At 34.3% G+C, this 13973-nt stretch overlaps 1 protein-coding gene across 1 annotated transcript; it reads left to right on the top strand.

Moving 5' to 3' along the window:
• The first annotated feature begins 406 nt into the window (after window positions 1-406).
• Window positions 407-12306, top strand: LOC136342922 (esterase E4-like). The gene is made up of 11 exons (XM_066289212.1): window positions 407-516; window positions 574-708; window positions 5004-5135; window positions 5185-5356; window positions 8513-8698; window positions 8776-8981; window positions 9035-9236; window positions 9296-9462; window positions 9517-9649; window positions 11856-11988; window positions 12049-12306. Exons 1-11 carry the CDS (start codon window positions 466-468, stop codon window positions 12230-12232), a joined length of 1701 nt encoding a protein of 566 aa, XP_066145309.1. The 5' UTR covers window positions 407-465; the 3' UTR covers window positions 12233-12306.
• The last annotated feature ends 1667 nt before the right edge of the window (window positions 12307-13973 follow it).

Raw genomic sequence — 13973 nt, forward strand, 5'->3', positions numbered from 1 at the left:
AAGGCGGTGAAATTAACGCCATCTAGGTACAACGTCGAGATAAGCTTGAAATTAGTAATTCTCTCAACAAAAACATAAAACTGCTAATTTTTAGATTTATACTATTAAAACTTTTTAAATTATTGAGCAATTTCAGAATAAAATTTTAATTTTGAACACGTTTTAAATCATTGACGATGACATAACTTGGATGGAGCTCAATCACAATATTTTGGTGTCTGGTATCTCCAGTTCAATGTTGACTCATTATTTCTGGCCTACTTTATGTATTATTTAATCGATAAGCAACAAAATAAGATAAATAAAATAATAGATAAATGAATAAAATAACTCGTAATCATCATGAGCTACATAAACACTTGACCTCAAGTATCTCCTACTTTATATAAATATCTAATGTGTGGAATAAAACCAGAATTTAAGTAAATTTTCATCTCTGCACTGTGCCAAAAATACTCTGAAGCTATGAGAAAAATCTTCGCAAGTCTTTTCGTTGGACTGGCCATTGTCTATACGGTAAAATTTTAAGTAATTTCAAATTTTGCAATGTACACATCACCAATTAAATTTCAGAGTTATGCACTCACAGTGACAATCAAAGAGGGTCAAGTGGAGGGCGTCCAAAAAGACACCTATGCTGGTGGCACTTTTTATGCCTTCTTCTCTATACCATATGCTCAACCACCTACTGGAGCTTTGCGTTTTCAGGTTGGTATTGCAAACTAACAACAATATTTAATGTACCTACATATGTGGGTGAGTCGGTTTACATTTATATGATTTCGACAATCAATCGAAAACCATATTTCAACCGAAATTCCTGAATTCAGACCGTACCAACTGAAAACGTGCATTATAAATAACACAATTCCACATACATGGGAAAAGGGAATGAATAATAATATCTATCCCAAAAAATGAACTTAACATAACGGAGGCCACCGGGGGCTCTGGATCCCCCGAGTTTCGTCGTTATTAATAGAGATTTGTGACCTGTAGTGGGTTCAAATACGAAAACGAAATTGTAACGAAATTTACATGCTTCGAAATGCCTACGTCAAATGATTCCGACTCCTGTTGACAAATTGATTTCACACGGACATAACGACTAGAACTTAAACGATCCTCTTTCACGTGAGCCTCCGGGGCATTTCGCAGTCCAGACAGAACAGAAATTATGTCAGAACACGTCAATTTCACGTAGATTGGTGGATTTAGGATCCAGCAGCAGCGGCTATGCCAACGGTGTTAGCAATTGGTAACAAGACACTTTTAAGCGAGAATTTATTGATCTGCACATGAGGTGTGCATATGGATGTGCAGGCGGACATAGCGAGTGTGAGTTTCTTGGCAAAATGCAGGATAATGCACAGAGTGTTACGGAATAATTATCCCTAATGTTCAGAAATGATAGAGAGAACTCAAATAAATATTGTTATTGACACACTAGTGACTGGAAATTTCTGGGTATCAAGATAAAATGAAATCGAGTCTAGTGAATGTCCTGTGAAAAACGAAAAACAACGTAGTTAGCATTTTATGTTTATCAAAAATTATTTCTTATTAGAAAGCGTGTTTAATTGTCATTTTGCTTGCCACGAATTAGCCTTTATCAAATACATAAGAGTTTGATAGAAAATGCTTAATTTTAGAAACATTGGATTGGCAGACATGCATGTGGTTTACGGAGCGGCTTGCGGTAATGCTAAAGAAGAAATGTAAATTCCAAGTAGAAAAACGAGATTCAGGAGCTAATCCTGCTGTCCAAAACGTTGACTATGAGGACCCAGTTTTGCAACAATTTAAAAATAACCCGAAACCAAGCACTCGTACCACTGCTCGTGCGATGAATGCAAGTCACACATTTGTATGGAGAACATTAAAGGAATACCAGAGGCGTCTGTCTCACGTTCAAAATTTAGTTTATTTTTGTATTTCGGTCATTTTAAATCACTAGTTTATGAGACACTTGTTAAGGGTTAAGAAGATTTAGTGGCCAGAGTTGTTCTGGCGTTTGGTGGTATTCGTGAACGTCCACAGTCGTTTCGAAGAATTTGGCAAACTATTTCATATTGCTATAACTTTTGAATCGAAAACGGTAGTTCTAACTTCGAACAATTTTTTTCAAGTTTAATGCAGTATCATTTCTAATAAAATGTTCCTCAAATTCCTTAACTTAACTGCACTTAATTTCATTTTATCTTGACGCCGAGAAATTGCCGGACATTAGTTTATTAAAAAAAAAAAAAATCTTTAAAAAGAAAAAAATTATTTCTGACAATTAGGAATAGTTATTTTGTGAGACCCGGTAGAACATGTTCCTCATTAGTTTGTCAATACTCGTGTCAGTTGATACTAACGTAGAACTCGGCTGTAACGAGCACGTGCTGCAACGAATACTCGATTATAACGAACGAACAAAGAAGTTTCGTCCAAGTTCCTATAAAGTTAAAGGTATTTTTATTCGATTATAATAAACTCGGATATAACGAATACTCGGTTATACATAACATACCATATTTGAAGAGTATGGGGAAAAAGTGAGAATTGTCACGTTTTGTTAGTTTTCAGACCATTGGCACCAACTTATAAGCAACAATCGAATTGATATGCATGCAAGTTATCATCGGAAAATGGCAGGACGTGCCGAGTTATTACCACAAATCCAAATTACAACCTTGAAAAAGAACAGGGATTATTCTGGAGTGTGAGGAAAAACCAAGAATGTCCACGCCGTGGGTGGCAGTAAAATTTAATTACTTAGAACAATTGACGTGATCTCAGTTCATCGAAATGTGTGACGTTCCTTGTTTTTTCCTTCACCCTTCATAAATAAATTCAAATTTACTTGTCAAAATATACAGGGTGTTTCCTAAGTACGGTACATAACTTCGGGAGCGTATTCTAGAGCTAAAATAAAGGTAATTTTTTATATAAACTATATCCCAAAAATGCTTCGTTGCGAAAATATAGGGTGTGAAAATTTCTTTAAAAAATTACAATTTTTTAAATATTCCCGAAACTACTTGAGACATTTTAATGAAATTTTAATAAAACGGGCAAGTACAGAACAAAAAAATTCTTATCTTCATACAAGTATTTTTTCTCTTAAGAATAATAAAAAAAAATAAAAAAATTTAGCTACAATGTTTTTGATATATTTAGTCGAAAACGGTACGTCCTACGAAAAAAAGTCAAGAGACCTTTTTTCTTCTAAATCGAACACATAATTAAAAAAGAACCAAAATATTGGAAAAGAACAGTGGCGTACCACATTTTTCCTTTAAAATATCCAGCAATTACCCTGCCCGCACGCCACTAGTTACACCACAGCCACTGTCTCTAGCGTAAAATACGCACCGTTGCTAACTCTCAAACCGTTCAAAATTTCATTAAAATGTCTCAAGTAGTTTCGGAAATATTTAAAAAATTGTAATTTTTTAAAGAAATTTTCACACCCTATATTTTCGCAACGAAGCATTTTTGGGATATAGTTTATATAACAAAATTACCTTCATTTTAGCTGTAACATATGCTCGCGAAGTTATGTACCGTATTTAGGAAACACCCTATATTCATGAAAATATGCATCTCAAACCTAGAAATTAGAACGGCTATGAGTTAATTTAAATAAACTTAATTTTTTAAAAGTTTTTGGTGTCCATTTCGAAGACGAAAACTTACAAAAGAATTTTCGAAAAGCACTTTCACAGTTAGCGTTTGGAATTGAAAGCCCGCCATGATAAAAAGAGGGATGGCGTGCTTACTTCCATACTACGGGATGTTTTTTCAGAAAAATAGGTACGCTACTGGCTTTTCTAAAAATACGAATTATTCTTCAGTTCCTCGTTCAATTTTCTAACAATAGTCTCTTTTGAATATCTTTCCTCCGACCCATCGTTTCCAAGTAAAAAAAATAAAATAATTTTAATACTTTGTTTAGTTTGCTTATATATTAATGTTAACTTGACACCTACATGAAATGATACATATTTGATCATTTTTGACGGATAAATATTCAAAACTTATCTTTATTCTTTAAAAAAATGTAGTGGACCATTCTCGTTTTCTTCCAAAATTTCCAGTGAAATGTTGGTACCATTACGTTCTAATTATTAATTTACGACGTGAATTAGAATTATTTTAATTTTTTACTTACAAACGGGAGGTCAGGCAAAAAATCTCAAGAGAGGCAAATTCCTATAAATTGAACTCAGAATTGAAAAATAATTTTTATTTTCAATAAAATCAGTAGTTTACCACTTTTCCTGAGAAAGTATCCCCTAGCATGAAAAAAGGCACGCCACTGGTAAAGCTCTTTTTTCTTGAATAAAACATATGCGTTGTTTATAGTCGTCAACACCTCCAAAATTTCGTTAAAGAATCTCTATTCGTTTATGAATAAGTTTGATAAATTCCATTTTATAAATTAAATTTGAGCCCCTTGTATTTGCTAAGGAAAGCCTTAGTGGACTTTGGTTTATACAGCAAATTGACGTTATTTTTGGACGTTCAATAACCAATTAAAGTTATGGTGATTAAAACTGAAACACCCTATATACCTATTTACTTCAACGAAAAATTATATGATTTGGCACTTGTTTAAAATAGAAATTTTGAATCAACAAGCTTTTTTCCTCAATCACCTATAACAAACCTCCGCATATAAAAAACGACAGTAAAGTCCCTTGAAGGTTCATAATAGCCGGTTCCACCGTACTTATTCCAAAATGAATTTAAGTAATTTTCACCTGTTTCAAACAGCAAATAAAAGACCCAAATCGTCAATCATTTGGTGGTAGAATTTGGCATAGTTCTTGTACGGGTAAAAGCGCTCTAAGGGGTTGAAATAAGTACAGCAATATTTTTCCCCTGCTGTCACCGTCAACATCCCGCAATTACATCTAGAATAGCTGTATATTTGGTATTTACCATTTCGGTAAAAAACACAATATCTAACAGGATTTTTTAACAGTTTAAAAATATTATCATACTCTTTGAAGGCCCCAGTACCAGTAGAGTCCTGGACGGGAGTGCGATCTGCCACAGCTGAAGGCAACATTTGCTATCATGCCACTTCAGATTCATCTGACGAGAATGAAGACTGCCTTTCCTTAAACGTTTACACTCCAAAGGTAATTTTCCCTATTTCGACGAACACTAAAAGAACAATGAAACCTATAGGACCCTAGTACCTTGACCGAGAAACTTCCAGTACTCTTTTACATTCATGGTGGAAGTTTTAACAGGGGCTCAGGTCAGACTAAAAGAGCTGCCGGTAACATTAGGCCTCAATACTTTATGGATACTGGTAAAATTGTGATGGTCAGTATTAACTACCGCCTGGGACCGTTTGGTACGTATAACAAATGTATTGGATAATTAACGCAACAAGGTGAACGTCGTCATAAGAACCCTAAATGACATAAATAACAAACGTAAACCTAAATATTAGGCCATATACAGGGTGTCTCAGTAACTCTATTACGAAGCAATATCTACATTATGGTTACAGATGCTTGAAAATGCTTTAGGGGTAAATTGTTAGGTTTGATGAAACGCATTACACAGACGAGACTTGGTTGTTTTTGATACTGCTGGTTATACTGGAAGTCAATGTCAACTTCTTTATTTCAAAAGAAACACCCTGTATATTTTTGCACTTTAGCTGCCACGCATTAAAAATTTATTGCAATATAAGTATTAGGTCTCTCTATTCCTGGACCTTACGTTTATATTCCATATGAAATTTTCGGCTCTTTAGAGCTCAGAAGCACGCCTATAGTATTATTTATATTTTTTTTGTACAGGATGTCCACATGACGCGTCCCACCTCCCTCTAACTTTTTAATATATTGAAATATGAAAAAAACTTCTAACAAATAGTACTCAAAAGTTCATCTAGTTTGTCAAGATACTCAGCGGTTTTACACAGGATCTTTGATAAACGTGTGCCAACTAAATATTGCATTTGTTGAATAATTAATCATTACTTTTTTACATATTTAAATTCTGCGTTTTATTACGACTTCAACCAAATATATATATGTCATACTGCAAATCTTATAAATTTTAAAATATTACAAAAATTTACTCCCGTCCAACATACGATATTGTTCAAGGTACTGTTTGAAGTTCGTTCCACCATCTTCACTACATAACCGATATTTTTTTCTAAATTTTGTAAACATTTTATTGTCACACCACTTCGATTGATGTCAGTTATTATATTTTATATTTGACACTCTTCTTTTCATTATAATTATAAAAATAATAATTGTAAAATTTGAGGTATGATTTATATCCATATATAGTTGAATTCGTGATAAAACGCAGAATTTAAAATATGTAAAAAAAAAACTTAATTGTTTAAAAACTGCAATATTGAGTTAGCACAAGTTTATTAAACACCCTGTATAAAACTGCTGACAATCTTGGAAAACTACACGAACTTTCAAGCCCTTTTCGTTAAAAAAAATCCTATTTCAATATATTAAAAAGTTATTATAGAAGTGGAGTGGGACTTTTCGTATTGAGACCCTGTACATTTTGTAAAAATATTATTTCTACAAAATGACAAATTGTCGACTATTTCAGTAGCTCGCTTCATGAAATACTGTTTATAAGCTAATCACACATGATAGGTTAGTCTGACAGAAATTTTTTTAATAAATATTACACAGAGTGTCAGAAAATTAAAGTAAAATTTAAACAATTTTATTAATTAATTAATAACATTTGAAATTAATTTAGTGATGAATTGTTTATTGCAATAAATATTCTAAATTATTTCCATTAATTTGTAAAAAAAAAATTTATTATGGCAGACTATCATACATTTGCGAGCATTTGAAGTGTAAGGACAGCACGAGCTTGTCAGATTTTTTAATTCATGTTGTCTTTTGTTGTAGATTTCCTCAAATAAACCGTTTTTCTAATGAACTTCCATAAAAAAAATCAAGAGAAGCCATGTCAGATAAATGTGGTGGCTAGAGAGTCAAATTTACTCTTCATATCCATCTTTTGGGACATAAACTATCTAAGGTGTTACGAGAAAAGCGAACGTAACGGGGTGATGCACCATTTTATTGCACTCACATAACCTAATGTACTACCAGAGGGATATTTTCTAATAAAGTTAAAAGAAAAGTAATTAGAAAAAGTGTGTACAGATTACTGTTAAACGTTGCCTCAAACAAGTGTGATCCACCTGAATAATGACCGATTATACCACACCCCACATTTAACCACCAACGATGTTGGAATCGTACAATCTGCATCTACCTAGGATTTTCTGCATACCAGTAATACATATCGTGACGATTTATATATTATACAGGGACCGGCAAAAAGTACGCACGATATGGATTTTTTTTTAATTTATCAGAAAATTTTATTCTTCGTGAAAGGTTCTGCTTTCCTGCAAACTCAAAAGTAAATTAGAATTTAATTACGTATTTGTAAATAAAACAAGGTTTGCACCACAAAACAAAAATAGTTTAACATTAACAGCTCTTCAAACAAATTAATTTGTATTGTTGGATTAAAAAATACAAATAATATTATTTGTTTTTTTTTAAACCCACATACAATACAATATTATTTATATACATATATTATTTTTAATTTTTTATATACAATACAATATTATTTTCATATATATTTTTTTATATATTATTTTTAATCCCCTCTGAACCGAAACCGGCACATTTAATTTTGTTTTATTTTCTGTACGGGGTAAATCATAAAAAAATCCGAAAAGATATTTTATGGCATAGTAACGTGAAATTTCGTTGTTGGGCTTGTCTTCTAAGCCTAAAAACTTTTCTTATGAATGTTTCATCTAAAATTAAAAATAAAGGTACTTTACTTATGAGTCGTTTACATAATTTCGGAATCTCCCCCATGAGAGATGAGATATACAAATTTTGTAAACTGCGTTTTGAGTTTGCATGAACGCACAAACTATTATCAGAAATAAAATTTTCTGAGAAATTCAAATTTAAAAACATCCCCTATTTTGCGTGCTTTCTGTCTATCACTGTATATTCGATAGAGTTTGCAAAGCTAATAAAGATATTTCGAATTATTATCACTCAATATCAAAACTTGCAAATTTAATTAAGAATGGTTAATTATTCCGTAGACATGTTAGTAGTATTAGGAGTGTAAACTAAATTACAGAAGAACTTCTGAGCTCTACGTAGCGCAAAACAGCATATGACATTTAAACCTAAAGTCTAGGAATTGGGAGACCTGATAATTATTTAATCACTTTGTTGTGTGGGATCTAAATATGCAAAAATATACAGGGTGTACCATTTGAAATAATAAAATTAATATTGACTTCCGGTGTAACCGGAAGGAGTAAAAACGGTAAAATCCCACCACGTAATGCGTTTCATCAAACCATTTTCGAGTATTCCTAATCGTAACAGGAATATCACCGTGTAACAGAGTACACTGAGACACCTTGTATATTTTTTATACGCGGTAACCAATGCTATTTTAGGATTCTTCGCTACTGGCGACAGCGTTATTCCTGGGAACGCAGGCCTTAAGGATCAACTCCTGGCTTTAAAATGGGTACAGAACAACATTGAAGCCTTCGGAGGAGACCCTTCGAGAGTTACAATATTTGGAGAATCAGCTGGAGGTGCCTCTGTCGGATACCACATCATAAGTTCGGCATCCAAAGGTAAATAAATATTCAAAGCTACGTCATTAAATCATCACAAAACTGCGAGAGTTACCGGCCGCGCAATATGGTTATAGGCCTATTTCACGCTGCCATATTAGCTTCTGGTACTTGTCTCTGTCCATGGGCATATCAACGAAACCAAACAGAAATCACCTTCAAAACTGCAAGTTTCATTGATTCGCAATTCGAAACCAACAGAGATAGTCAAACCTTGTGGACATTTTTGCAAAATGCTACCGCTAAGTCTATTGACTCAGCTTCCCGAAGTTACATAAACTGGGTAAGCGACATTTTATTCTGAAGAGATAATGAAGGAATTAACAACATTTCTAGGCGTTATCAGTTAATGAAGGTATTAACGGAGTAATAAATGGTCAGCTGCAGCAAGGTTTCTTCTATGCACCTGTGGTAGAAACTTCACATACTGATGCGTTTCTAACAGAAAAACCTTATGAATTACTGGAAAGCGGAAATTTCAACAAAGTTCCTACTTTCATCGGCGCCTGCGCCGATGAGGGGTTGATGAATTACGGCAGTAATTAGTAGATCCACTATCTATACTCCTTTTTATTAAAATACTAATTACTTTCGTAGCAAAGATTAAATGGACTCTCTCGATTTACGACTCTGACCATTCCATATTGGTTCCTCAAGGAATGCACATTACTGATCCTACCATAAAAGCAATTGTTGGCGACACCATTAAGAATAAGTATTCTCCATCTGAGAACATGCAAGACAACTTAATATCTGGGATTAACGTAAGTTAGAAACGTAATTGCCCAAGGACTCCAATAAGCTTCAGTGATTTTCAGTACTTCACCGATCAAGACTTCCAAAAGTCGTTGGTGAAACATGCGGAACTTCAGTCGAAGCATACGGATGTATATTTTTATAAATTTTCTTATTCGGGTAAAATGGGGGGAAATACCGGTAACGTATATCCAGGTAAACATTGACGCGATACGCTCAAACACAAAGTTATAAATTCGGAATATTCCTGTAATAATGCTACTGGTATTAGTCGGTCCCAAGGGTAAGTGGTGGCACAGCAGGAGTATTAAGCGATTACACAATGGTACGAGTGAATCTTCCCGTTTATTACTTCATCGTTGTTTACATGTTAAGAGAGCACTCCCCAATAATATTTGTTCTTATTCGATAGTGTTCCAGAAACATTGATACAAATTGGTATGTGGTGAAACAGCGCTGAAAAATAGTGCTATTAAGCTAATCATGTCTTATATAAAACTCGTTCTTTTTCGAGATACAGGGTGTTAAAACCAAAAAAATGTTTGTGACTCATCGATAAGGCTTACACTTTGTAAGTTTTCGAGATGAAATTTTGCACAAGCAGATTTTTGAGTATAACAAATTTATCTAAAATGTCTACATTTAACTAATGTATAGATAGCGCCACCTGTTTTATACGCGTATTTTGAGAAAAAAAGTAAACCTCGTAGCCTAATTTTTTGTATAAATTTGGAAAGGCTAGCTCCTTTTACTAAGGAAAGGTGTATTCAAGAAAAGTGTATACCTCTAATTATTCTCGAGATATTTGCAAGTATTCTTTCCGCCGCATATGCCACGAGTGCACTGACAGCAACTTATTAAAGCGGCGCTGTTACGGGGTTCCTTCGATAAACAAAACCACGAAAACGACCATTTGGTTTACAAAAAATGGACTGTATTTACTTGCACTTATTTTAAATAATGAACAAGTTTATTAATCTAAGTATGAAGAGGAAGAATGCTTAATTGGGCGGGTTACACACTATAATTTCGATCACATTCCGACACCGACGCAGCTTCCACACGAAGAGAAGAAAAAAGATAGCAAAAATTCCTTCCATTATCCCTTAAGTACTGAACCCGAGGAATTCCAACCAGGGGCGCCCCACCATCAAGAGCCCTTACGGGCTATGGCTAAGCCGGATGCCATAAATCGCGGCCATCTGGGAAATATATGTATATACTAGTCGGTTTTCTGGGAATATTGCAGGCCCAATGGACTGCCCATCGTGGCAATAGTACCGACCGAGAAAGTTTCCTTTGACTAATAGCATATTCCACAGGAAAAAAGCACCCTTAGTTTTGGCCTGATGAGCCATGTGGTCTGGCATCCAGAGATGGTATTCTTAGAAGAAGTATTGCAGTACATGGGCGTAACTTAAGGGATAAAATACAAATACCTGACAACTAACAAAATTAACGACAATAAAAAAACCAATAACTTCAAGTCCCTAACAGGTTCCTAAAATGCTATGGAAAAAATGTATTTTTTTGACATGTGAAATACTCATCATAGAAGTATTATTTGGGAAATGGTTTTTTCATTTTTTTATCTAATTAATTTAAATTAAACAGAAACTTATCGAACTTAAATTCAATACTTAAATAGTAAAACGAATAATACAATCGCATTAAAGTAAATCTCCAATATGTTGGCCACCCGCATTCGAACATTTTGTATGTTTTGAGCCAAAATTTTGCCACAATCTGAAAAAAATTCCATTTTGATTCCTTATCTCGTTCACCCCTTCCTGAATGTTATTCCACAGTTCTTCACTTTTTTTAGGTACATTCTTTTTTGTTAAAGATTTTAGATATCCCAAAAAAAAAGAAGTCAAATGGGTTCAAGTGAGGGTTTCGTGTCGGCCACGTATGTTGACCACCCCGACCAATCTGTCAGTGGGGAAAATATAATTAAAAATATCTCGAAAACCGTTAGAGATACACACTTTTCTTACGTATGTTTTGTGTTTGTAAAATGGTCTATTCTTTCCAAACTCTTCCAAAAAAATGAAGCTACGAGGCCTACTTAAAAAGTCATGATACTTTTTCCTAATACGTTTACGACGTAAGTGGCGCCACCAATGTGTCAGTTAAAAATAGACGTTGAATATAGATTAATTGAACGTCCTTGAACAAAATTTCGTCTCAAAAACTTGCAAAATGTAAAATGAATCGGTAAATTACGAAAAATCGTTTTTGTTTTAACATCCTGTAGACCGAAAAGGAGCAAGTTTTATATGAGATGTTGGGCTTACCAGCATTATTTTTTAATGCTGTTTCGCCCCATACTAATTTCTACCAATGTTTCTGGACCACTTTGCATAATTATATTCCCTTTTAAACCAGACGTCGGTTTAAGGCACGTCAAACGTAACTCATACTGAAGAAGGAAGCTATATCTGGCAAAGGAACAACCCTGCAGATTATTCAGAAACTGATCAGCTAGTGCACAAACGCATGGTTAAGATTTGGACAAACTTTATTACTGAAAAGTAAGTTTTAGTGAGTTTATTGACTTGCGGACCTTACATTAATCGTCTTTTTTGCAATAGTAATCCATCTACGGGATCAGATCCTGATCTGCAAAATATCACTTGGCCCAAACTTGAGGAGGGTAACCTTCAGTACGTGGATATCACTTCCGATCTCACTGTAAAAACCGATCCGGAAGCAAACTACAATTTTTGGAAAGAGTTGTTCAATAAATATGGCAAAGGAACATTTGAAACGTTCTAGATACGAGAACACGCATTCAAATAGAAATTAACCAGAACTTTTTAGACATAATGAATTAAAGTACGTTTACTGTATGATAATTCGTTTCTGTTAGTCCCATCTGAAGTTTCGTTAAAACTTGTGTGTCGTGCACATCAGTCACTACACTTCTAACTTAAACGTGAAGGTGCTCATCATCCTACCTGTCCATATCTTCCTCCTTGTTAACATAATTAGTTTTCTTGTCTTCGTTCCATAAATTAATATCAGCAAAGGCGCAACCAATGTTGGGATTTACTATTTTTGATAAATCAAGAACATCCAACAGCGCACTAACAAGAATATCTGCATTGGATCGCAATTGTTCTCTAATGACGCTTAGGGGAAAATCATATTCATCTTGATCATTGATACAAAAGGGATTGTTCCAACATGTTGGAATAGTTTGCTGATTAACTGCATTCCAGGCCATATGCAAATTTAAACGAGCTTTTCGTATTGTTAACTGTTTCAAAGCCTCACGTATGTTTTCAGGATTCTTTGATAAGACAGGCGGAAATAGAAATTTTCGGCAGTACAGTTTCATGAGTCTTATTACTTTCTGATCCAAGGGTTAAATTAATGGCGTTACGTTGGACGATATGTACGGACATTACAAAAATGGACCCATCCTCGCCCATTATTTGTTGCTCTAGGGCATGACTTGGTGCACTGTCTAATAGTAACAATATTTTTATTGGAAGCTCGTTTTTTTAGTAATTTTTCAACCTACAAATTAAATAATCCGTAAATTATGTATCCGTGGAACATTTATGATTACTAATTCATTGTCCTATCTTGGGGACAAAGCGCTTATGGAACCATCTTAGAATGTTGGTCATCCAAGCACTTTTTAAATAGTCGTAATCGACGGGGATATGAACATTTTTTAATGGGTACGGAATTTTTGCTTTTCCTATGATCATTAGCTTCATTTTATATGCCGCCAAGAACTATTTATATATCGCTTGATCATATAATACGAATTGCATGTTCACATTAATGCGATATTGCCGTTATCGCGTGTTTACTTTATCAAACGTCCGCTGAGAGGATTTTGTCGGTCTCTTTACATGTCTGAAAAATTAAACTTGAGCTCACTTATTCCCTCGCAAATTATACTCGTAGCCATTCTACGGTACATTTTCATGCCAGTGCCAGTGCATGTTGGTGCTTCATGTCGTATGGAAAATCTGTTTTGCCGGGAATGCTACTCTTAATTGAATTTCATTGTAAATTACTAGGTTTAACTCAATAACATGCATTTTAAGTTTTATTGTCTATCGTTCCTTGATTAAAACTAGAACCCAATATCCCGATACTGCAGCGTGACAAAAAATATAGGAAAAACCACAATTCGTTGCAGGCGTATCATTTGTATTGTTTGGACAACAAGAACTTAATGAGGAGAGTTTCGGAAACTGGTCAAACATACCGAGGTAATTAAAACTGGAATTAATGAAGTGATGCTTTTCCAACAGTATATATATACATATACAGGGTGAGTCGGGAGGATCGTGCCAAACTTCATGAGCGTGTTGTACATTTTCGGCTTCGTCTATGAGGAGCAATCGTTGCGCTCCTGATTGTTTCATGTCTTTCTTTAATGGCAGCTGCAGCATTTCTAATGCGTTGAATTAGTGCATCTTGAGTGTCCACTTTTACTCTGTACACTTCAGTTTTAAACCATCCCCACAAACAATAGTCTAGTGGCGTGAGGTCT

The sequence above is a fragment of the Euwallacea fornicatus genome, chromosome 13 (genome assembly GCF_040115645.1).
Source record: "Euwallacea fornicatus isolate EFF26 chromosome 13, ASM4011564v1, whole genome shotgun sequence".
Lineage (NCBI taxonomy): Eukaryota > Metazoa > Arthropoda > Insecta > Coleoptera > Curculionidae > Euwallacea > Euwallacea fornicatus.

Coding starts and splice junctions, on each gene's coding strand:
- LOC136342922 (XM_066289212.1), top strand. CDS start 466: ATGAGAAAAATCTTCGCAAGTCTTTTCGTTGGACTGGCCATTGTCTAT. Junction 8,699..8,775: donor CATAAGTTCGGCATCCAAAG/GTAAATAAATAT, acceptor ATATGGTTATAG/GCCTATTTCACGCTGCCATA. Junction 8,982..9,034: donor CCCGAAGTTACATAAACTGG/GTAAGCGACATT, acceptor CAACATTTCTAG/GCGTTATCAGTTAATGAAGG.